Source organism: Stegodyphus dumicola, chromosome 9, assembly GCF_044657685.1.
Source record: "Stegodyphus dumicola isolate Sdum_Otavi_A_Nest chromosome 9, ASM4465768v1".
In the NCBI taxonomy this organism is placed as follows: Eukaryota; Metazoa; Arthropoda; class Arachnida; order Araneae; family Eresidae; genus Stegodyphus; species Stegodyphus dumicola.
In genome coordinates, this window is record NC_140776.1 from 12,867,226 (window position 1) to 12,894,037 (window position 26,812).

The window sequence follows — 26,812 nt, forward strand, 5'->3', positions numbered from 1 at the left end:
CATACATATGTACTCTTTCTCTCTCTGTATATGTACATAGTTATCCCCTTAACTTTGCTCAAAGACAGGGTCATTGTGAAACCTTTTATAAGCTGTTGTGGCAGAAAAACCAAGAAGCAGGTACCATTAATTTATGTGAAGAGGCTTTGAGTATTCTCAGTTCTTATAAAGAAAAATTAACTGTCAAGCAGTAATTGTAATTGTTAGAAAAATTGTATCCAGGTAAAAAAAAGGGCAATGATAGTTACATTCACCATCTAAATATCATAAATGTAGCTTCAACTTGCATGTGATCAACTTAGGAAACCAAAATGACAGCAAGCACATTGGGAAAGCTTTTATGCGGTGGAAGTGAGAATGGTATTTGAGCCATCATTGATTCAGAATTGAAAGATAAAAAGCTTGTGGTGAAAAGAGAAGGGATAGAGATAATCTGTTTTGTTATTGTAAATTGTTTCTGCCAGAATTCATGTGTTAATGTTTGTAGTGCAGTTTTTCTCTGGAAAGAATTTCATGTTAATTTTTGATTCATGATGGCATATTTTGTTAAATAAGTTACAAGATGTATAATATATGTATTTAATAATTTGTGGAATGCATTTGTTTAATTTTTTGTAAAAGCCATTGAACAGTTTAAGCTTTGCAATAAATATTTGTATTTATTTCAGGTATGTGAGCTCCACGTTGCAGGTTATAAATTCTCTGTCTTAAATAATGCTTTTGTAGTTCATCGTGGTCTTAAAACTCCTCGTTCTTTTCACAAAGATAAAGATGTTGACCAAGAAAGAAATCGTATTTTATTTCGACAATTTAAAGTGGAACTGAAAGAAAAATATCCCGATTCTTCTCGGAAATGTTACTGAGTGATATTTTTAAAATTATGGTTCCATGCGAGAAGGTAAATTTTATTTTTATTTCCTTTTAAATATATCTTATTGGCAAATATGCATAATATTTCTTTTTCACTGATTAGTATTTGTAACACTTTTGCGAAATAATGCTATATTGTGTTTTTCATTTAAAGTTATTTTTTTTTTGCTTGAAATCGCCACAGTCTTGTATGTATAGCAAAACATTTACATAACATATTAAGATAATTTATCCCAAATTTTTAAAACTTATTTACTTAGATGTACTTCAGAGTGTGGTGTATTGAACTTTTTCTAAGATATCACCTGTAGTTCCAGGTGATTTTGTTCATCTGTGGAAATAGTCATCTTACAGGGATAGTCATCATACAGGGATGATATTCTATTTTCAGAAATACTGGCCACTTATGGAAGTTGTTGTTTTAGGTACATGGTCACTCTGAGAAGGTTCATTATGTTTGATTCACTTACTTGCATTTAACTACTATCTAGGAGTGAATTTTCCATTAATTGTATTGCCAAAATAAAATGGAAAAAAAAAAAATAACAAAAGATTTAGAAATAAGATTACAAATTGTTATATTAACTCTTTCGCATCGTTTGAGGGCAAAATCTCAATTCCCCAAACATCGAAAACGCCCGTATCTAAGAATTTCTCCTGGAATGCTTTTCATTCCCCCATGACAAGTTGAATACTACAGCGCTAACAATAGCCTTACTTAAGTAAAGCGAGAACTTCTTTCTTCGACGCTTTGACACTGTGTGAAGTTCCCCCTTGGGACGGGATTGCAACTTTGGGCATCAAAAGCTAAACACTGACAGTAAACAAAGGAAAGGAAGGAACAAAGGAAACAAGGAAGCTACTTTTAGTAGCTTCAAAAGAATGATTGACATGTGATTTAACAACACCTGAAAGCAATGAGTAATGCAGTAACGTGATGGGGGAAAGCACTGGGTAGGAAATTATTCAGGCGTTTCGGGTGTCCTACCGATGTCTGAATGCTAAGGCGTTTGGGGCGACTTCGATGCGAAAGGGTTAAACAGTGACTTTTTTTCTTATGGCTTAATTGCCAGTTTCAAGGAAGAGTGTGGGTTGAGATGGTTTTCATTTTCTGTCCACGTGTGTTTTTCAAAGGATTCAAACAACCACGTGTTTCTTGTGTGGTGATGGTCATCTTAGAATGATGATCACTCTTCGTGTTTACTTATGATCTTCAAGATGCTGTTCATTTTCAGAAGTCTTATAAGAATGTTTTCTATATATCGTTGTGCAGAAGACACTGATGCAGTATGGGAAAGAGTGTTGGAGTTATAAATGTAAAATTTATTAAGATATATTATTTAAAGATATAGTCTAAATAAAATACCTATGCAGTTTGAAGTAGCAGTGTAGGTGTTTTCTTGCTTGTATATATATATATATATATTAGCTTTATGTAAGAATAAGTAGTTTAAACAGCTGTCTAAAGAGCAGAAGGCAGTTGTTACAACTTAGTAAAAATTGAGCACAATTGTTAAGTTAGAAAAAGGAGAGTCTCTTCACAAATTGACTCATTAGCCTTGAAACCGAACATGATTTTAAAAAAATGTTGTAACACTTAAGCAAACAGTATTAACCCTTTGACGCGCGGTGGTCGCGCCCTGAAACCACCAATTTTCGAATTTTTTTTCTCCTCTTCCTTGCGAAATTTTGAGTGAAAATCAATTGATTACTGATCTACTCTAAATAACACAAAATGACTACAGAATCATACATGTTTTAGGTCTTAGTACTTCAAATCGGATGTCTTTTAAAATTCGTTTTCAATGAGACAAAATAACTTCCTTTTATTAATATAAACAACTTTAAATTTCAAAAGTTATTCATTGCACATCATGATTTCTATCATAAACAATAAGAAATAGCAAAAATTAAACTGCATATATAAAAAAAAAACCTCTATATGTATGGCATTTGCTTTGTGGTTTCAGGGCGCGACCACTGCCCCACTAGAGCATTGTGTCACAATGCTCTAGAGGCACAGTGGTCGCGCCTTGAAATCACTGCTCTTCACAATGGTGTTTGCTTGCTTCTCAAATAGGAATGTTTATTTTTATCCGGATATAGATAAAGGGTTTTGAAATCACAGAGTTATTTTATTACTAAACAATAGATGCACCTGCCCAGTAAAAAGGTCTTTCTTTTCCAGAGACTTTTTTCTAACCTCAACACACTTGCTCCCCAAGCTAATATTGTGATTTTAAAAATTATTTCCTGTGGTTTAAATTTAAAGTAAATATACTTTGCTGTAATTAAAAATAGAAATCGTGTAAAGTTTTATTTAAATGAAAAATATTTTCTAAATATTTTGAGATGAAATACGAATAAAATAAGTATGAATGGGAAACGAATGATCCGTACCAAAGCGAAAAAGACCAAGCCCTCCCCCATTAACATAAAAAAACCAGAAATTCCATGTGCCAGATGAAAGGAAACTAAATAATGCTGGACATATACCAGTGAAATTTAGATCCAATCAGTGTACATTTTGTAGCACAAGGAAGAAACATCATAGAAGAAGACACACGAGCGAAACGTACAATGTGGGTCTATGCATGTACCAAAAAGACAAAAGATGCTTTCAACAGTGTCACAAAGAATATTTTTTCTTTGAAATAATAATAAAAAAAAAAACACTGAGTCTTTTTTTTATCCTTATTTTACTGAGTGTTTTAATCCATGTAGCCAAACGTCCTTATTATGTAGGTACTTATACTTTCACTGCGATAGAAAAATTACATAAACGTTTATTTTTTAATTTTTTCTGGTGATTTGGTTTGTAAAATAATGTAAAAAATATATATATTATGCAATTCTGACATGCATTTTTTTTAATTCGTAAATTTCGTCATTTATTGGAAACGCGCACGGAAAAGGCAAGTTTTTTTTCCCTACTACCTAGGTAAGTTTCAAAGTCCTAGACGCGCGGTGGTTTCACACTGCGACCACCACCCACAAAACAATGGGCAAGAGTAGATTTTTTTATTTCATATATTATTTGTCTCTAGGACCATAATATTCAGTTTCTAGAGTTAGTTAAAAAAATTATAAAAATAATATCGTGCGCGTCAAAGGGTTAAGCAACAGTAACAATGAAGCAAAAATTGAGCACTATTGAAGTTAGAAAAAGGAGAATCTTTTCAGAGATTGACTGATTCATTAGCCTTGAAACAACATGACTTTAAAAAATGTCTACCCCCCCCTGCAGCATGCAGCATTGGAGAGATGTTAGGCATAAGAAAGCATAGAAAAGAGGATGTTTTTTCTTGCTTGCATAATTTAGTCAATCTTATTGCTTGCATGATTCAAACATATTTTTCTTTTGATGCTTGCATGTTTTATTGAGTAAATCTAAAATTTAAATTGTGAGAAGTTATTCTCATTCAGGATTCCTGCATGGAAAAAGCATTTTTTCCAATCAGGGCTTTAGCTGCTGAGAATTCATTTAATGCATTTTCATTGTGGATGCTTCATGTGAGAGGTTGCAAAAATCTGTAGGCATTTAAATGTTATTTTAATTAAACTCTGCTTTAAATAGTATGTTGTGTGTCATTTTCATAAAATTCCTAAGAAGTTGTTTTTTTTTATATAGATGTAATGTTACCGTAATCCTTTTAATTTATTAATATTGCCTTATGCCGTTTTTGGCCTTATTTCTTTTCCTGTTTCATGCATACTAGTGGATTAATTATGATAAATAATCAGGAGATTAGTTTATAATGTAAAATCGAGGCAGCAAATAACAGCTCTCTCTCTGTATCTCTCTGTATGCGTATACATATGTATCTGAATATTAAATTATAGTATCGTGAAGTGTAATATTCGTAATATATAAATATTTACTAAATAATTTCAAGTAGTAAATATTACTGAAATTTAAAAGTTATGTATACTATAGTCTAACCTTTAAATTCTTAAGAAATGTTATTTTTAGAATATTGAAGCATGGGAGGTGTGAAAACTTTCTGTTTCATATTTTAATGGAATTATTAAATTTTATATTTATCTTTTTAGGGTTAATAACTCTGGTGACTTCAGAAAATTTTTGGGAAATGAAATCATACCATGCATATGCATCATATTCATTGCAAACAGATAGATAGATACATGTATATCACTGAAAATTATAGATTATGATATAACTTTGTTTTGTTGTTATATTGGTAATATTTTGTTACATCTTTAATGGTAAGTGTTTTAATCTTGGCTAAATATTATGTCTTGCAAATGTATGTTTATACAGCTATTATTTTAAGTTATATTTATGTGAGAATGGCAGATATCTGTCGCTGTTAAGAACTGCAAACCTTAAAATAATTGTTCATTAGTTGTATGAATGAAATTTTTATTACATGTGTATTTAATATTTTTTATATCATAATTGGACTAAATGTAAATTTTTAGATTTGTAAATTTTTAGATTAGATAGCTTAAACAAAATGGTTTTATGTGCATGCATTTTTATGTAACAATTAACACATCATTTTATGCTAAGATCACTTTTAATGTAATTTAATTGTTTTGTTAGTTACTAATTGAAATGGGTGTTCTAAATTAAATCAGTAATGCTTATAATTAATTACATAGATTGTTTTACGGATTCTGTGTGCCCAACATAAAGTTGAGCTAACTTTCTTCTGTGATTTCTTTGTACGATTGAAAATGGACAAGAATATTGTCTTTTCAATCAAGAAATTTTGTGAGCTTATAATGTTTTTATACTGATTAGTATTTTTTGTACTTTCTGATTATTTGACCTCCAGTTTCAACTTTTGTAGAACTGCTTATTTTTGATATATTTTAAAGTACACATGTGACAATAAATAACCCATACATACATGTAGCATATACATGTCTGAGTGCATGCTAATTTACATGCTTTATAATTTATGGTCATTTCACTAAACAGTGTCCACTGTAGATAAAAATATTAATCTTTACATTTTTCCCCTCACAAAACTCTCTGTTTCTCATAATGTTTCTGTTTATAATTATTTATGAGTAGAACAGTAAATATGTACTGCAAAAATAATCAAACAAATATTTTTCATCTGTTTACAAAATCACTGATGAGTTGTCAGTGGGTTGCTGATTATCAGAAAGTACTGTATTTTCTTGAAAATATTAATAGTTTTACTGCTAATTAGTGAAACTGTTTAGCAGTGAAACTAACTAGTTAATAAAATTAATTTGTGAGAAAATTTCAATTATTAGCAGTAGTGATATTTTCTTGCAAATGCTAGTTAGGTTATTAAAATACATAGGACTTACAGATAGAGCTTATGAAAAAAGTAATGGTGACAGCTGATCTGATTTAATAAATTCTGCTTTGAATTTAAAGCATAAATGTGATTATGATTTCACATTTTCCAGTAAATTCTGAAAACCCTTTTCTTAAAAAAATATGTGCGTTATGCTTAGCAGTTAACCTATTTTAAGTATCATATTGAATACTATTTTGATATTCTTTTTATGACTTCAATTTTGAAGTAATTGTCAATGGAAAAATTTGATATTCTATTAGAAAAATAACTACTTCATAGAATGAATATGAATAGCCTTGATTAAAATCTAAGGATTACTTTGAATGATTCATGAATTTCCAATTCCTGAACCATAAATACTATATATGACCTGTACAATCTTTTGCAAATTGGTATAAAAGTATAGGTACTTACATAGTAATGCAACCACCATGGTGCAGTTTCATAATTTTTTACCAAAGAAAAAGAATGATGACTTGTAATGACCAAAAAATTATTTATTATATCCATATGTGCATTATATTTTAATCTTGAAAAATTTATCGTTAACCTATGTACAAGTGGGTTTTCATTTCTTCTGTTGTAAAAATTTTGTGGCATTCACTTTAAGAACAGTTTCAAAATAATTGTTCCTTTTTGTGATTTTGAAGTAAAATACAGTATTTTCCTGCAGAAATTTTACATGTTCTTCCACTGTAGGCAAACATGTAATGTGAGTACAAGGTCAGTTCCCTTAGAAAGTCCTCCATGAAGGCATCCTTCCCCTCAGGTATTCCTTTTCAAATAACCTCCTCTGTCAACACATTCCACAAGCATGTGTTTTAAAATCAAGTTTAAGATAAAAATATAATGATTAGTTTATAAAACTAATAGGACTTGGTATACAACAACAATAATGCAAATGAAGGCAGTGTTGTTGCTTTTTAAAATAGAAGAATCGTTATGGGCATGGTTGTCCAAAAACTTTTATGCATGTGGTTACTAGGGTTTGAAACAATCTGAAAATTTGACCCTTTCTACTAAGGTGGTTGCACTAATACAAAACTGTACCAAAACATAACTTTAGATACCTCTTCAATATACATTGAGCACCTGTGTAGTAGATATATGATGCAGCAAAATTTATAGATTAGTAATAAAACCATGCCATAATCATACTTTTGATTTATTAGTCTGTATACTGAGTAATAGAGTAATACCACTTGTTAGTAAATGGTCGGGCATGACCTTAGTCTGATGATGGCTCTACTGCAATGCACATTCTTCCAAGAAGCATTTATGTATGCACCTGTGAGTGATATCTAAGGATGCTTGCTGTAAGACTTTTTGCTTCCTTAGTTATGGAGGCCGAATGTGGATATGGACCATTGATGGTTTTTAAGATTAAGCAACCATGTGCCCAGTCAAATATACATGGATTTTTCATGACAGGCATTTTGTCTGAAATTAATCTCATTATGATGATACCTCCTTGGTTGACCTGGTCCCCTATTCTAATGTTTTTTTTTTTTTTATATATATTTATTTATTTTTTATATTTCTTTTATGGGGGATACATCAAAGACGTTTTCTGAACACATTGTGCAGTTAGCTATATTAGAATTGACGAATTATTTTGGAGGTGGCATCATCAGTATTCCTAGTGATATATGGACAATTTTCAGAGCTGTTTAGAGGACTCTCAAATGATGCAGCAGGATCATCATTTGAGAGGGGTCATATTCAAACACCGACTGATAAATGACATTTTTGTAACTATTGTTTGATTTAAAAATAATAAACGAAAAGCAGATGTTCATTTATGGCATAATTTTGTAATTAAGTGTGCTACGATTAAATATGAATGTTTTGCAGAATATATAATGATTTGGCAAAATGCCAAAAATGAATAGAGAATTCTTCTGTATTCCTCATCTTAATAATTTTAGTTTATATTATTTTCGAAGTAAAATAAAATTTGTTAGGCTTAAAGAAAATTAATTAACTTGAAGCCTGTTTTGAGGCTGCCATCTTAACTGGTACAGAAAAATTCATTTGTTTGCACTTGCGGTGTGCATTTTATTGATTTGCTTAAAAATATTTTATGATTTATGTATATTGTAATATCACAGTCTGTGAAGTTGCAGGATAAAATAATAATAAGATGACTTTTAGGTAATAAATCATAACTAGTATAAATGGTTTGCTAAATTCAAATATCTTAATTTTGCAGTTTTCAAGATTTTAGGATCTCTGAAAATGCCTGATTTTGGGTGTATGTCTCAGGTTCTGATAGTTTGAAAATAAGTGAAATCCAAGTCTTGAGTTATTGATATCCTGAGCTCATGCTTTCTTCTAAAAGCAGCCATCATAGGTTGCTGGAATTGGCAAACATTAAGCATCAAATTTGCAACATGCAGCTTCATTAGTGGCTAGTTACTAATGGCCTAAAGCTTAAAAAACCAACAGAAAATTATTCTGTGTTAAAAGATTTTTTTTAAAGTAATATTTTTGTGTAGAAAAGGCAAAACTGACATTTTGCAGTTAGAGATTTTAATAGTTGGTTAATTGGTAAATATATGCAGAAATTTTAACATTTTGTTAGTATAGTGTTTAAAATTGAATTAAGATGATTCTTTGATATAATAATAATCCTGATTTTTAAAAGTAAATTCCAGTAATCTTGGTAATTGCCAAGATGCGGACTGCATTGTGAGGTAATAAATTTTGGTTTATGCTGATATTATACCAATAATTTACATGCATATGAAGCACCATTTTAGATGTAAAATATTAATAAAAAAGTTTAGGTAAAGGAAAAAATGATTTTTTTTATATTGAGTTTTTTGTGTTTTTCAGTTTTTTTTTTCTTTGTCCATGATCTTAGCATGTAATATTTATAAAAATTGCAGTTAATTATTTAGTATGTAGCCTTTATATGCATTTGAAAAAAATATTAACTATATGTGAAAATAATCTAGAGTCCATTACCCTACCTAAGCATGTTGGTGATCGTTGGTTGATGACCTAGTTGGGTGATCGTGAAGGTTGGATGATACGGAAAGTAATAAACGTGGCATTTAAAACTGAAGAAATACATTCATTATTTCAAAAATTACATACTGGTAACTTGAGCAGATTATGAATTTATACTGTGTGTACCATAAAGAATTATAAAGAACAATCAGATGTGATGACAAAAGCTGGTAATTGGCATTTGTTTGCTTGCTGTTTGATGTCCTCTTCTAGCTAGATCTCACAATCTCTGCAGAAGTAAAACATCTTGGTTAATGAATTTTCTTCCAGCTGCTCCATATATTCCAATGCTACCTCCAAGGCAATTTGTGTCTTTTGGTGTGAGAAATTCTATCCTTGCTTTCAGCCATCACTACTATATTTTCATTACATCCTGTATCTTTCTCGTTTAGCATCATAATAACAATTTCTTTGTCTGCCTGTATATTTCTTATCTTGGAGGGGGAGGACATTCATTCAAGTCCTGAACTGTTACTTTCACATTCAGGTACTTTGTTAGAATAGACAACGATGTCGTCTTGATTAGGTCAACATTTCCTGGTCAGCATCTCTCAAGGTCAACATTTTCTGGAAATTCTTCTTCTTAGTCCTCACCTTCACTTGACAAAGTTTTCCAAGATCTTTGCGATTGTTAAGCTGACACTTTCCCCACTATTAAGCTATGTAATAGGCAATGTCCTTTAAGTTCAAACTTCTCAAACTCTTGATCATATCTTCTCCTTAATAAATAGAATCAATAAAAGTTGACAAAGTTTTTCCAATAATTTCTTTTTAAAGTCTTCAAAACCCCTTGATCCATGGGCTGACAAATTGTCAAAACATTTGGATGTAAAAATGGCCTTTATTTCTCTACTTTGAAGTACTTCATTTGAGAAAGAGTGTTATTTCAAAAGCAATAGTCTTGGCAAATTTTTCTTTTTTGCAAAACGTCTCAGTCTGTGGCAGAAAGTTATTAAAAAATACCATTCTTTAAAATATCTGAACTCGCCCACGAACTTTTCTGCTTAAAATATTTGGCTAGAAGAGCATTGAAAGCTCTTGAATTGTTTGATTTTCCTATCATAATAAGTTTCATTTTAAGCTTTTTTGTGGCATTACTACAGGAAAGAATCATTATTTATTCTTTATTTCACTTGTAGCTCGGTGCTGCAGTTTCAGACTTAGCTGCGAGTGTTTTAGCAGGCAGCAGTTTGTAACTTAGTCATGTCTTGTCACATTTAAATATTTGGTCTCTAGTCAAGCTTTCTTTGTCATGCAACTTATGAAACTTATGAAAGTGAAACTTTCCACTAAATCATCATTTGCTGAAAGTTTTTTTTCTATGTGCAGTTAGCTGCTGTATGCAACATCTTTTTTTTCATATATTGAGCAATTCAACACTAGCTGTAAATGTACGGTCACTTTAATTTAATTTCTTTTATAATTCTTAGGCCTTTTTATTGTACGATTAGTCCAGTTATTGGAACACTTTTATCTCTGAGTTCATTCAGTAAATCAAAGAAACAAAGCTTTGCTAACATTTTCATACTCATATTTTTTTATTGTTTTTCTTTGTTCCGTAGTGTTAGCTGTCACTTGCTTGGAACATCGCTTTTCTCTTTCTTTCTGATTCCTTTTCTGTTCTCCTACGTTATTTTTGTTATGTTTTAATCATATGCCACTTTTGTTAAGGTTGTACCTTTATTAATCTCTTCTTTTTCTTTCAGAAAAGCTTTCAGTTTTTCTTTCAAAGAAACATACACTTTTTTTCCTCTTTGAAGCCATCATAATGCACCTCTGAACAGTACGTAAATACAAGGTAGAAATATTTTATTGTAAACCGGACATTGTCACAGGAATACAGAACAACCTAAATGCCAATTCATCAGCAGTGCAATTTAGTACTGAAACGGACACCTTGAGCAGGTACACACTACTGATTGCAGTGTAGTGACTCGGAACTAATTGAATTGAGGTCAACAATGAAGCATAAATGCTACTTAGTTGCGTTTGCTCAACAGTTTGTGATCTTTTTTTTATTTTTTTGGCTGGTGACTAGACCAGATTAGCGTAGGTTGGATGACAGGGATTCTACTGTACTAATTTTATTTCAAACTCATTTTTAAGTTAAAAAGTATTTTCTACAATTACAGAGGTAAAACATATAATTGTGTTTTTAAGAGAACATTATCAGCATAAACTTAAACATTTATTACTGTTATGGCAAAAGCATAAATTATAATATTTGTGGCAAGAATATTCATCTATTATTCTTACAAATCAGTGTTAATAATATATAATACACATTTGTTTAATTTTTGAAAGTTAAATTATTTGGAAGATATTTTCCCTTAATGTTTCTGATATTTCAGTGTTAGTGATCCCAAAATGTTGTAACTATTTTCACGTTATCTTACAAAAGCAGTGCATTATTTCTTATTGCTTTAAACAGTTTAGAACAGATGTGCCTTTATGAATTAGTTGTAAAATGTACTTTTACAATTGAACTTGTAGTTCCTGTGCTATATGTCAGAATTAAAGCCATTAAACTTTTTTCAAAATTTGCCAAATATTTAAAAATGACTCATTAAATTTTTTTTTAAGCCATTTCATTCTTGGCTATATATTTAATTTTTTTTTATACCAAAGATGATTTTAAAGTTGCATTGAGTAAAAATGTGTAAGTGCAATATTACTAGTGAAAATAATCTGTTAGTCATTCATTGTTATGTCATGTTTTATTGTATTATATAATTTCATATTTTGTTCATATTGTGAAGTTCAACGTATGTTAAGTTTTCCATGTTTCTTTTGTATCTTTTTAAAACTATAATCTGTAGTAAATATAGAATATTGTGACAAATGTGTTCAAGTTTATAATACGACTTTTAAATGTGGGAAAAGTGCTTCTTAATGTATAATTGAAATGATCATGTTTGTGTTTTAATGTCCTTGTATGTTTATGATGACCATCGAAGAAAACTTTTCTTGGAAAGTCTTAAGATGTTATTCTAATGTTTTCAAAATGAAGGTGCAATAGGATCATTTTTGTTTCCTAAATAGCTTATTGTGTCTCTGTCTTTGTGCTTGTGATACTGAATATGATTCTACAACTATTTTCGATGTTAGCAAAAAGTATTTATAATACGTATTCCTGTGTCAAAAGTGAGAAAACAAATTTGCTATATTTCTATGTATTGTATGATCTGCCATATTTGTTATTTTAAATTCTACTTTATATGTGCATTAATATAAATATTTCTATTAGCTCTGAATGTTTGTAAATTTAAAACATTTCATACTTTAATTAATTGTAAATATGCATTTTATTCTGATATATTAACCCTTTGAATAATTGTCATATTTATATAATGTACTGAGCTGAAATGGTTATAGAAATATCTGTTAAATGTTAACTGTGTATGAAGATTTTGTAAAAAATGGAGCTTATGCTCTGAAGTATTTTGAAGAAACTTATGATGTAATATTTAACTGAACATCTTTTGGGCATTAGAAGGATATATATAAAGAAGCAGTCATATACAGCAGAGCCCCACCTAATTGAGATTGAACTATTTCGAATAAGACTTTGTTTCGAATAACCCATAGTAACTATTTTCATTAATTTAAGGTAGAAATAAATATGTATAGCACTGTTGAGCAAAAGCATATATTACTTTGCATTAATACTTTTACATTATAAAATATTTGCATATCTATTTCATTTAAACTGGATAAGAGCCTTTTTTTTTAGTTTTTATGAACAGTGTTGTTGACAGCTCTGCCAAGCCAAGCAGATTAGCTACTGTAGTTTTGCGGGTTTTTTTTTTTTTTTTTTAGACTTTTTTTTTTTTTTTTTTAAATGTAAAGCAAATAATAAAGCTGTTTCCATTGTTATTGTAACTAATATGGTGAAATGTTTCCCATGTAGTGAATATAGACAAACTGAATGTATATTTCCAGTTTCAGAAATCATCTTTTGGACTACTATCAATATTAGTAGCTGGCCACTGGTAAATTTCTTTGCAAAAGACAAAAATTCGCTTGAGACATTCTGCTAAAAATTCTTAATAATGTATTTTAACTTAATATTCATCTTCTGATCTTTGTTACTTTATCTTAAGGATTTATTTCAAAGTTCACTGCTTCTGAATACAATATATTGAGATTACTTCTCATTGTTAAACACCATCAAAGTGTGGAAAAATTATGTTATATGTAACTTAATTTTTTTTTTTTTTTTGTATGGTAATACAATGCTGTGAAGCAATAGCACATCATTATCATCATCTTAACTGTACAAAGTAATCTGAATGCTGAATTTTTTGTTTATGTTACAGCTATTGTATATTATTCAGTTTATACTCTATATTATTTCAGTTTGAAAGACATGATATCAAAAGAAATGGTAATATAACTTACTTTTGAATTACCAATACTGTTGTTAATTATTTCTTTTGGTTCGCTCATTTTTCTTAACCCATTGTGAAGTCTATTTTCTTTTCCTCCTTCTTTTTCAGATTGGGTTTGACAGGTATCAGGCAACGTATGTTAAGTTTTCCATGTTTCTTTTGTATCTTTTTAAAACTATAATCTGTAGTAAATATAGAATATTGTGACAAATGTGTTCAAGTTTATAATACGACTTTTAAATGTGGGAAAAGTGCTTCTTAATGTATAATTGAAATGATCATGTTTGTGTTTTAATGTCCTTGTATGTTTATGATGACCATCGAAGAAAACTTTTCTTGGAAAGTCTTAAGATGTTATTCTCAGGTGTAACTGAGAGCTCAGGTGTAACTCTTTACTACTGAAAATATCTAAATTATTCAAGCCAACGAGGGCAAGGGTATCACACACATATATAATATGGCTGGTTCTCATTTTGATTTTGATAGAGGCAGTCATGCTTTTAATAGCTTCTTGTCCTTCTTCAGATGTTGATTGAGTGAACTTGAGTAGAGGTCATTTGTACCTCATTCGATGAAATATTAATGTAAACATCTGTGAATTGTATTTTCTTAGATTTTTATCAGTCAGTATTTCAGTTATGTTACCATTTAAATACTGATAAGTGGTAAAGATTTTATATCCCATTAGGTGCATGACAGGCCAAAGTAGGAAATTGAAAAATTATAGCATCAGAAACATAAACATATATAAAAAGCATAAGAATATTATTTTTAGCAGACAAATCAAAAAAAAAAAAAAAAAAAAAAAAAAAAACCAGATGTAAGCAATCCAATGAATAAAAAAAAATGAAAGCACATATACATTTTAAAACCAGTTCCGGTTAAAGATTAAAAAAAAGCTTATAGCATAAAAATCATAAATAAGCAAAAAAGCTTAAAAATGTAATAATAATTTTGAATTTAAGGGCACCAAGTCCTCCCTTCTCTTTTTTTTTGTGCCTTCCAAATACATATTTATGTGACATTAGCTCTGAATAGCAGATTCTAAAATGATCTGAGAGCCAAGACCAAGGATTATACTATGTGCACTTTACAGTTTTATGGTTTTAATAAAAGGTTAATAACAGAGATATTGAAAATAAAATGTTAATTTTTTAGTAAAGATATTGCAACTGAAGTGGGGAGGAAAGTGATTGATTATAATTAACTTAACTTCATTAATACAGAATAACTTCATTAATTCATTGTATTGATTTTTATCTTGTATTGAAGTGCCAACATTTTTAAATAGGTCACTATATATACTAGTATATATATATATATGCACACGCACACAAAATCTTATGTTCCTTTGAAATAATTGTATAATTCGGTTATGTGCTACCTGCGTTAATGAGCTACGTGTAATCACTGTGCTGTTAATCTTACATTCTGTAGTAAGTCAAATATTTCTTGCAGTTTTTATTTTATGAAGTGTCTTCTTTATGAAATGTTTCATCATAGATTGTGCCATATCTGTGTGAATTCAACTTAGAAATTATATATTTGATATATTGTGTTTTATTTTAATGTAAAAGACTTGTTTATATTTCCTTTGCAATAGGTATTCTTGTAAATATATACTGTTTTAGTACCTTTACTGCTTTCTTTATTTCCTTTTTTAAATATTTACATATGTCTTATGCTGATACAAACTATACAAAATATTATATTTGTTCAGCATGAATAATTTACAAATATATTGTGATTGAATGAATAACAAAAGTACCATGTTTAAAATGACTTAAGAGCCTTTATTATGTGCATCTAGAATGTTGGGAATTATCATAAAAGTTTATATTTGGCTTTATAAAAGACATGGAAAATATAATTTAGGTATTATGTTAGGGGAAATTTTTTAAAATACTTTTTATAATGCTTTCTGAAATTATCTGCAAATAAATTTTTAATGAATTATATTGTAAAAATTTCTACCTGAATTTTAAAGTCCCCCCCCTTTTTGTGTGTGTATTGTTTTTATTTTTTGACATGGAGGAAGTATTCTCATGTTTATGCTCACTTTTCTACTTAATTTATTATTATTTTATGTATTATATTTAATATTGAATTTTATAATTTCTAGTCTGAAATATCTTATAATTTGTAGAAGGATGACTTGCCATGTAGCATGCCATATATTTAAAACTGGATTTTTAGCTGCTGAAATAAAATTACTTTTGAAGTGTTAATTTTGTATCAAATTTGCAGTATCCATTATAAACATTAATATAATCTGATGAGCCTTTGAATTGTGGCTACGAAGACTGAAGGTACTTTTATTTTTAATTCCATTTTTAAATACTTGTGAAAACAGATATTTTCCTTTGCACACATACTTTAATTTTGAGACAAATTGTCTCAGTAAGCCTTTTTTTTTTTTTTTTTTTTTTTTTGCAGTCACATTTGTAAAATCGAAACAGTTAAAATTTACTGATGAAAATTTTGATGCTTAACTTGGATGTTGAACAAGCATAAATTTAATACCACTATTAGAAAAGTCATTCAGAACCAAAAATTGCAGAATATTCTATTAATATTCATATATTTTAATTATAATTTTGAAATAACTCTTTTTAATAGCAATTATTATCAAAATTATATTTTATACATTGACTGTGATTCTTGATGCGAATGTAATACTTTATAAGTTTGTAACAGAATGCAAGATAATAAAGTATGTAGTTAAAATATTTCATTAATTTTCTAAACTAATATTTTTTTGTATTCTTATTGGAAAAACTGACTATATACTATGTTGCTAGGAAAATACATCAATCGGACAACACTGCTGTAGAGGAAATAAGGTGTTCGTATATCAGAATATATTGCCTAGGTATAAATATTGCTTCAAATTAGTTTCATTAGTTAAATTTTTATTAATTAAATCTTGTTTATGTTACTAATTTTTTATCATATCAAATAGATTTTTTTGGTTATGAAATAATTAGTTTTTTTATTTACCTAATAAACAACATGTATTTAATCAATATAAAATATTTAATTTGAAAAGAGTTATAGAAAATAAAAATTTTTAATGAAATTGTTTTATTAGCTTACTACTAAAACACATGTACTTCACTTTTTTATACTTTTCATAGTCAGTTTTATTTTACATTGACAATTTATGGTAGTAATTTTTTCATCACTCCATAATGATAAACTTTTTTTTTAAGGCTGAGGGAGTTAACTGTATACATAAAGTTTCCACATATATTGAGAGTGAGTGGTTTATGCTTCCAAAGGCTTTTGTTAACTATATCGAGAGCCAACAAGATGTTAGTTCGGTTTCTGGGAATGTGTAACTTTTCTTTCATTATTATTATTAATTCTTTTGATTTAATTTTTATTATATTTTTCAAATATAAATTCTAATTTTAATTAGTAATATCAAAAGTGAGGTAGAATCTTTTATTGAATTAGATTTAAATAGGAACTATACTATGTTACTGTGTTGAGAAATTAACTCATTTCACCATTATTAATCTGATGTTAATAACATAGTCTTGCCTATTCTCACACTTATTTCGGTCATAATAATATGTCCACTTCACAGCATTTTCTTGTTTCCAATTGTGTTGTTTCTATATATACACAACTTATGCTTTGATGAAGCTTCATCTTGCATCTACTTTTTTCACATTTTGTACATCACCATCTAAAATTAATCTACTAAGACTAAGTGCATGTGCACATGCACATTTTATATGTATATATATATATATATATGTGCAAGTATGTGATAGTGAAATTATGGTAAAACATTATTTAAAATAAATTATGTATAAAAATTGATAAAAAAATAAAAATTGAATAGAGATTCATAAAAAATAAAAATTGAATTAAAATTCATAGAGATAAAAATTGAAATATATTTAATTAAGTACAGTTGCTGTTGAAATTAAATGTGACAGAAAATGCTACAAAATTAATTAATTTACAAAAAAATATATGTGGAATAATTCAGGAATAATAGTATATGAAATAATTCAGGTAAAGACATGCAACTGTATAAAGAAATAGTATCAGTCATAGCTGGATTTAATGTTTCTTTGTTTTTATTGACAAACATATTTTAAGACAACAGGTATAAATTGGTGTAGTAAGCTCGCGTGTTTTTGAAGAACTACATCAGAACCTTATGCTTTTGAATAGATATCTGAATAGAGATGGAACAGCAAGGTGTTAGGTAAATGGGAGAGAGAATGCGGCTTGCCTAAGATGAAAGTTTGGTGCAAATTGATTTAGTTTCAGTTCGTATTTGGTTAATAAAAAATTTCTATTCTCAGGTGTTAGCCGGGATGCTTCCAATCAGAGAATTCCCTACAAGGTGGCAATTAAATATAAGCTAATAAAATCAGTTTAATAATGATTACAGAACATACCAAAGCAGATTTAAGTAAACCTTAAAACAAAATTGAAGTACATTTTAGAAAAATACAAAGTATTTTGTTTAGATATTGCTGATAATATTGCTTTATTGCTGATAATTAATCACAGAGTGTTTTCTGTAATAGTTATTCAAAATGATGCAAATCAGTTTTCAGTTCTAAACGAGAAAATCATAATTAACTCTTTGTTGCATACAAATAATCTAGAGAAGTTAAACGAAAATGTTTATATTTTTTCTACTTAAAATAACCTTAGTAATAATAATGAAAATTAATTTTATTCAAATTTCGTTTTAAATAATTGTTCACTACAGTGGACAGCATGCATATACGTACGTGCATACAAATATCTTCCCAACGATTTACGGTCATTGCATTTGAAATCATTTCCTGCAGAATCGTAGCTAGGGTTTTCAGCGCCCAGGGACAACTGAAGATTTCGCGCCCCCTACAGCTTGCCAAGGATGGAAAACATTTAATTCTAAAATGTCACAACATCAGTTTGGCGCCCCTTGGAGTCTGCGCCCGGAAACAGTTGCCCCCCTCTAGCTACGCCCCTGATTTCCTGCCTTGTTTGCTGTGATCAGCATCATCTTCTAAATGGTAAATCTACAACCGACATGTACACTGCTAAAAAAAAAAAAAAAAAAAAAAAAAAAAGAGAGAGAGGGGGGGGACAGTGCTATATCTCCTGTTCTACGGAACCGATTGACAAAATTCAAACTACGTTTTTCATGTCTCGAAAGCGCGACTTAGGATATATATTAGATTTATATATAGCCGTATTCTAACATAGGTATTTTGATACAAAATCGGACGTTTTCTGAAATAACATACCAATTTTTTTCCATATTTCGATTCTACGACTCAAATTATGCCAGAATGCCAAGTTTTGTAAAAAATCGTAGCAAAATGAATTCAATCACAATCGACGAAATTAAGCTATTTTGGGGCACTGCTCAAAAAAAAAAAAAAAAAAAAAAAAAAAAGACAGTTCTATATGTCCCGTTCTACTGGGCCGATTGAGTAGTTTTTAAAATTTTAGCTCCTCATTTTTAATTGAATTTGGCAAATATTTATTAATATCTCTTTTTTTTATTAAAGTTTTTTTATTTTTCCTTTCACATTTCGAAATTTAGGTTCATTCAGTTCAATTATTGGCCCCGTATCTTTCATGTTACTCCCGATTGGCAAACTACATGATTTTTAATGAGTATTCGGGTTTTGCTAGTACCTTCACTTAGAAATCGCGCTTAAACCAGGTTAGTTGGTTATTTGAACATAGAAAGAACATGGGAGCTATTTGGTTAAGATGCTTTCATAGAGAACCTAGAAAACTACGAAAACCAACTATGCAGCCTTGGGTAGACTTCGCAAAGAACAATTAGTATTTAACAATCTTCGTATGCCAGGCAACTGGTGAGGCTCCAATTTAATATTTTATTTGTAAATATTAAAAATATTGTTGTATTCTTATACACAAAAAGCAGAATTTAAGTTTTGTTAACTCTTTAGTAAACCACCAAGCAAATGAATATTCAATTTCTTTTGCAATAATTGTATTCACTTAATATTCTTGGAATATGAGCTAAAGAAGGAATGTTCTCGGAAGATTAAAGAAGTGTTTAAATCCAGTGATATTAGGTTTGTCTTACAAGCTCAGGATCAAAACGATTCTGCAATTGCCCGAGTAGTTGACTTGTAAATGGCTGTGAATTAAGCAGATGACTTTTAATCTTACGTTATTCAGTCACAAAACGTATTCCAAATGTTTTGTATTGCATGACAATGCATCTTTTCATTATCCAATAACCAATCGGAGAACCGCTTGTGTTCCAAAAATAAGTATGTGTACTCAATCGTCCTGCATGTTCTTTAAATTTGTCTTCTTGTGACTTTTTTCTTCCCCCAAAACTAAAGTTGCCTCTCAAAGGAAAGTTTTTGTACATTGAAGAGACAAAAGGAGTATGACATCTACTTTTAGAGGCATGTCAATAACAAATCTCTACAATTCTCTTCCGTTACATGTTGTGCATTGAGACAAAAAGTTGCATCAGCGTAAATTCTATTATCTATTTTTATTACACTCTGATTACTTTATTAACATACAATGAATATATACTAAACCTTTAACTTCAGCTTCAGTAATTCGGAATTTTTGACGGAATTGTTGTTGGAACTAGGACTTAGAAGATAAGTCAAATTGAATATTTCAGATAATCCAATACATTCAAGATCGAAGTTTCAATATTTTATTTTTGGAGGGAGGCGAAATTTTTTCAGTTTTCGTCCATTATCCTAAGTATATTTGCTTCGATTCTTTATTTTTTCCATAAAAGTGAAAATCTTACGCATGATATACATATAACGCATAGCTTCAAATTAAAATTTAATATTATACAGGGTGGTTATAATTAAAGTTCCACTTTGAAAAGGTCATAAAAGGAAAACTACTGGATCAAATGTTATCAAACTTGGTAACCGTATAAAGGAGGTCATGGGAACTTATTTTCCGCGAAAAAAAGAAAGTTCAAAACCTCACCACCAGGAGGGAAATGGCACTGTATGCAATATTGTTAAAGAAAATATATGTAGGAATCTAACTTAACCTTTTGTTACACGGGTTTAATATGTTGTATACGCTTAAGAAACTTTGAAGTAAGCAAATTACCATTTAAAGGCGTTAAATTCGATAAAAGTCGAGTGCGCCATCCGTGTAAGGGAGAAATTCGTCCGTGAAAACCACGAATTAGCAATTAGAAAATGTGAGATCGCAAATCACTCGCACATGTGCGTACAATCTGGAAATTGTTTTCTTACAGATCGCAAATTTGTAATTTTTGAAGCCTGAATTTGGCCGTAAAACATGAAGATACTCATTCAAAACGCTCTTAATCGATTTGAGCCAAAGAAATCCCTTATGTTATCTACCTAGTTCCATTGCATTCTCTTACTGCATTCGATTGCATAGCAGTCAGTCATTACACACCGTTTGGTGTGCAATGACAGCTAGTTTCATAATTGAACCATTTTTCTCTGAATAGCAGTCGACAGCTGGACCACTGTGATTGCAACTCGCTGCAGTTAATATGTTTTGTGATACATGTTAACATGAGTCAATGTTAACATGTTTCGTGATACATGAACTGCAGTAACGTGGCATTTTAGATACTACGATTTTTATGCAGGGTTGGGCCCCCACCTCACATGTGTCGCACAGGCAACATTTCACGAATGACACTTCCCCTCTTTCCACCAGACCTCAACCTCTGTGACTTTTGGCTATGGGGTTATTTCAAAAGCACTGTTTATGGTGATAATCTAAACAATTTGGCAGAAATGAAAAATGTGATACACCGCCCGTAACATTCCTCCTGATATGCTAAGAGTTGCTGTTGAGAATGCAGTGACAGGATTTAATTTGCTTTCGGAAAATGCTGGATGCTACATTGAACATGCTTTGTAACACGTTTCGGAAACGATTAAACACATTTTAAACCTATGTTTTCATGTCTTATTTCATTTAACAATATTGTATACAGCGCCATTTTTCCTCTGGTAGTGAGTTTTTTTAACTTTTTTTTTTTTTTTTTTCCCCGGGGGAAATAAATTCCCATAACCTCCTTTACACGATTCCCAAGTTCGATAACCATTTGATCTGGTAGTTTTCCTTTTATGACCATTTCAAAGTGGAACTTGAATTATAACCACCATGCAAATTAAACTTTAAAAATTTTACAGCTTGGTTCAAGTCCCAGCTTTAAAAATATATATATAAATATAATCTTTTATATTAATCCTCTTAGAAAGAATGCTTTAAGAAGCTAATTTTTCTCTCGCGTTATAGATTGTATAAAAAAACAGGATCTTTAATGTGATTTAGATTGTTTCAGCCGATATAAGAATCGGGTTACTCGGTGGTACAGAATTAACCCTGCTGGACTGTTTTATTTCTTTGTCATTTAGCAAAAATCTTTTAATTAAAATATTTATCCTTTGGATTTCGCTTTAAACTTAATAGTTAAAATAACTAGAAAGTTATATATATATAGTTAAAATGACTATATATATATAACTTTATATATATATATATAGTCAAAATGACTAGAAATATAAATAGTTAAAATGACTAGAAAATGAAAAGCTGTCTTCAGCTGAAACGCAATTCATGTAATTGATATTTAAAAAAAATTGACAAGAATGCAAAATTTAAGTCTAGCAATCGAAAAATCTTAATTTTCTTGTGTGAGCACTGAAAATAACTGTAGAAGGAAAGAAGAAAATTAGGGAGAAAAGTAACCAAAAATTTGCAGGGAAATTTGGCTGTCAGACATACCAAGATGTTTCAAAAAGTTGGACGCTTTTGAATATACTTTCAGGATACTTCAAAGAATTTAGGTGTTCAATGAGAAAACACTTGGACGTGTACACCAGCAAATACCATTAATTGAGCTTGTGTTAACAGAAAAGACCAAAACGATATCATTGCAGATTAATGTGAAGAGCGACTGGTTTTAGACTATATGGTTGTATAAATTTAAATTATGTTATAGAACATCATATCGTATCATAAACGGAGAATCCCACGATTTCTCAGTCGAATTATTCGAAGATTCTGGAATTTATCCAGTGATGTATGTGGATGTCACCTAAAGACGTTTTTTTCCCTCCTGATGAAACAGTGGCCGAGCGGTAAAGTCGCTGAACCCTGGTAGTTAGGTTCGAGGTTCCGGCGAACGGGCTGGCCGCATGGGCATTTTCGTGGTTTTCCCCATGTGTAACGTGTATACGAGCCACTTTCCCTTAGAAAGTCCTCCACGAAGCCACACTAGAGCAGATACACTATACTAGCCACACTAGGGCTAGCTGCCTAAGGGGCATCCCTCCCTTTAAGCAGATAGCCCTAGTGTGCTTTGTCATAATTAAATAAACCAAAACCTCTTGATGAAACCAGTCTTTCCTTTCATCTCATACCTTCAAAATGCTTAGCTTCTAAAGACTGATAAAGGCTCTGGCCAAATACTGATGAAATATATTGAATTGGATTATTAAGTTATGGCAAAGCAGGGCTATCTGCCTAAAAGGAAGGATGCCTTCGTGAAGAACTTTCTAAGAGAAACCAGCTGGCATACACGTTACACATGAGAAAATCCACGAAAGCGCTCATGCAACCAGCCCTTTACTGGGATTCGAACCCCGGAGTGAACTACCAGTGTTCAGCGACTTTACCGCTCGGCCGTTTGTGGGCCTTTATGAAATGGAAGGCGATAACTTTATTTAAAATGATTGTCAGAAATACCAAGATGTTTCGAAAAGTTTTATGCTTTTTAATATACTTGCATTCTGCAAGTATATTAAAAAGCATCCACCAAAGCATCAACTAAAGAAAAAGAGCAAGAATGAAGCAGAATGCACGAAGAAAAAGAGAAGAAAAAATAAATTTTTGCGTAAAATTTAGTATTTGTATTTTTTTTAATTTAAAATTTTTTAATCTTATGATATTTGATTCTTGCGATTTCAAAAATAAAATATTTGACTAAAATATGAATAACATTTTAAGAAACCAAATGTATGATAAAATTGTGTAAAGCAATGGGCACAATGATAAAACTGTTTAAAGTGTATGCAGGTCATCCTAAGTTAAAATGTCGGTTATACATCTCTCTTATTTATATATATCTTTTCTGAACGGAACATTGAAAGGCGTGTTAACTGTGCTTTACTGTATTTTCTCTTTTAATATATGCAGTTTTCAAACGCATCGTAGTCTGGGTTACAAAATATTCTTTCAAAAGAAACGCAATTCAAATAAATAAAATAAAATTCTGAAAAATTTATATTATAAATATATTTAAAATGCTCAGTTCGAATGAATAAATAGAAAATTTAAAAATAATTATCTGAAGAGACAATGCAACATTAACAATTAAAATAAAAGTCTAAAAATTACCTAAAATAGTAACTATGACTAAATATATAGCATAAAGAAAACTATTTGGAGGAGGGGGAAAAATGCACCTTTGATTTAAACTACGCAGTTCGAATGAGTAAATAGAATTTTTAAAACAGTTATACGAAAGAAACCATGCAACTTAAACAATTAAAATGAAATTCGGAAAAGAAAAAATTGCTTAAAATTAATAACAATTATAATTAAAAATATAATATAAAGAACATTATTTGAAAGAAGGAACGATTGGATCTTTTTTTTCCGCTCACGCATTATGTAAAAATGAAAATGAAAATAGGTTGCCACATATTAAGAAGTTCGCCAAGTGAACTAATTTTGGCGCATACTAAATAAAAGGCGCCAACATAAATTGTTGAATTTCTCCATATGGAAAAAAAATTGGTGTGTATGATAAAACAGGAAGAACGCAATTTGAATTTCGTCAATCGGCCCAGTAGAACGGGACATATAGAACTGTCTTTTTTTTTTTTTTTTTTTTTTTTTTTTTGAGCAGTGCCCCAAAATAGCTTAATTTCGTCGATTGTGATTGAATTCATTTTGCTACGATTTTGTAACCTGTACCTATTGGATTCAAATGTCAAATGCTCTAGAAATTCCTTGCCGAACATAAACATTTTCAGTGGTGTTTTGGCTTGATAAGCAGTACATTTGGGTTTCAATTCACTCATTTCGGTAAATCTTTATCTACCCACTCCACAATTTTTCTCAAACTGACATTTAAAATAAAATGTCTAAAACGACTAATTATGAATAAAAAACGGCAGTATAAGAAAATGTAAGCAATATTATATAATGTTTACTATGAGAAATTGTACTAACTTGGAAACAGAAGTAGCAGCCATTTTCCAAATAGCAATGCTTTACTTCGTGATGCTATACAGCCATCTATGATCCATAGTTGAAAGTTCTAATAATATAGAATGAATAAACACAGAAATGGAATCTGTTAAGGCATTTAAAGAAAGAATAAACAAATTTAAACTTTTGTCTACTAGAGTGGACATGATGCAACAAAGGGTTAATTTAATTTTTTTACTTTTCGCCCATTTTTTATAAGGTTTCTAGCTGGTATTATTATTTCTCCCTCTTTAAATTCAAGTACATTTCATGAAAACATATGACAGAAAATTTCTGTGATTTAGACTTTAGCGATTTTTGTACTCAAAATTACTCGGTAGAAGGAATTCACTTTGGCTTTAGACGATGAGTAGATATTTTCATGAATTTTGAATAAAATGCATCGAAAAGAAGAGAAAAAGGCAAAAAATTTACTTTTATTTAGCTCAAAAAGGACGTTAGTTCCGAATGGTATATTAGTCTCGAAACTAGGGCTGTGGAGTCGGTAGGGAAAATGACCGACTTCGACTCCTACAATTTTCACTTTCACCCGTTTCAGTTTTCAAATTTTTTTCACGAAGTTTTATCGCCCTGCATTATATTTAAAGAAATTAAATATTTTTTTTTTTTTTTTTTTTTTTTCCCCCTAATGGCGAGTGTCAGTCATTTTAGATTTTGGCCGCTACCGAAGCCAGAAGTGATGGCCATTTTATTATCTAGGTCCCTAAAAGGTGACCTTGCGTTACCTCCTATGAAGAGACAGACATGCCTTCTCCGAGATTCAAACTCGAGCCCTTCGGTAAGGCAGTCAGAATCACTAGCCACTTTGGGCGGCAAATACCGAAGAATCTACATCAGGGATGTCAAACTCATAGGTACACTTGGGCCAAACAAACAAAGTTTAACTTTAGGCCGGTCGGAAAAAAAAAAAAAAAATCAATATTCATAGAAACGTAGATTGATTTCGAATAATACAATAATAAACATATACAGTGTCTCAAAAAAGTGATGGGACACTTGTGCTTTACGAAAGGAAACTGCAATAAAATAAATTTAAAAAACATGTAAATTTTTTTGTGGGTGTGTTTCATACTTAAATTTAGTAACAATTATTACATAACATACATTTTCTCAAAATATTAAAATATTAATTTAATAAAAATACAATTGTTTAGAACGGAGCAGAAAATGGCTCACTTAAGTGATGGGACACTACGTACTATGCAACAAAAATCGTCTGAAGTAAGCAATAAAAATATCTTTTGGGTATTTATTTTTACTCAAAAGCAATTGCCAATAATTTATAAAATCGTCTGCAGTATTTCTCTCCAGTTTGCTTTGGAATTTTTGTGTTTTTTAGCTCTGTGCAGCCATGAATGCTAAACTAAAGGAAACTTTGCCTGGAATTCGAAAATTAGTTATTAATTTGCATATTGAACGTGGAAAATCTATTAGAGAAACTACTGAAACAGTTAACTTCAGTCATTCAACAGTTTTCAATATCATTAAACGATATAAAAAGAATCATATGATTCAGGATAAAAGAAGACCTGGCCGACCATCAAAGCTATCCAATGGAATAAAGCGAATTATCGTTCGAAATATTTAAAATAAAATCCAAGAATGAGTGCTCCTAAAGTTGCTGCTGATTTACAAGCATTATATGGAGTAATTGTTAATTCTGAGACTATTAGATGAGTAATTCGATCTACTGGATATCACAGTAGAGCAGCCAGGGAAAAATTCTTCGTAAGTGAAAAGAATAGAAAACTCGGACTGGCTTTCGCAAAATCCAACATAAATAAGAATTCTGATTGCTGGAATGAAGTTATATTTGCTGATGAGAGTAAATTTAATATATTTGGTTTTGACGGTAGAATCTTGGTGTGGAGAAAAATGAGGGAAGAATTTCGCAAACAGAACTTGGTGCCAACAGTAAAACATGGTGGAGGAGGAGTTATGGTATGGGGGTGTATGTCGTCTGCTGGAGTTGGTAAT

General features: G+C 30.3%; 1 protein-coding gene across 1 annotated transcript in view; it reads left to right on the forward strand.

Annotated features, from left to right (window-relative positions):
- LOC118206018 (beta-1,4-glucuronyltransferase 1-like) overlaps nt 1-15,807 on the forward strand; it is a 70,965-nt gene extending 55,158 nt beyond the window's left edge. Inside the window, exons 4-5 of the mRNA XM_035378298.2 lie at nt 669-898; nt 4,924-15,807. Of these exons, the coding sequence (XP_035234189.1) occupies nt 669-863 (195 nt within the window). The 3' untranslated portion in view covers nt 864-898; nt 4,924-15,807. The remainder of the gene's footprint in view (nt 1-668; nt 899-4,923) is intronic.
- The last annotated feature ends 11,005 nt before the right edge of the window (nt 15,808-26,812 follow it).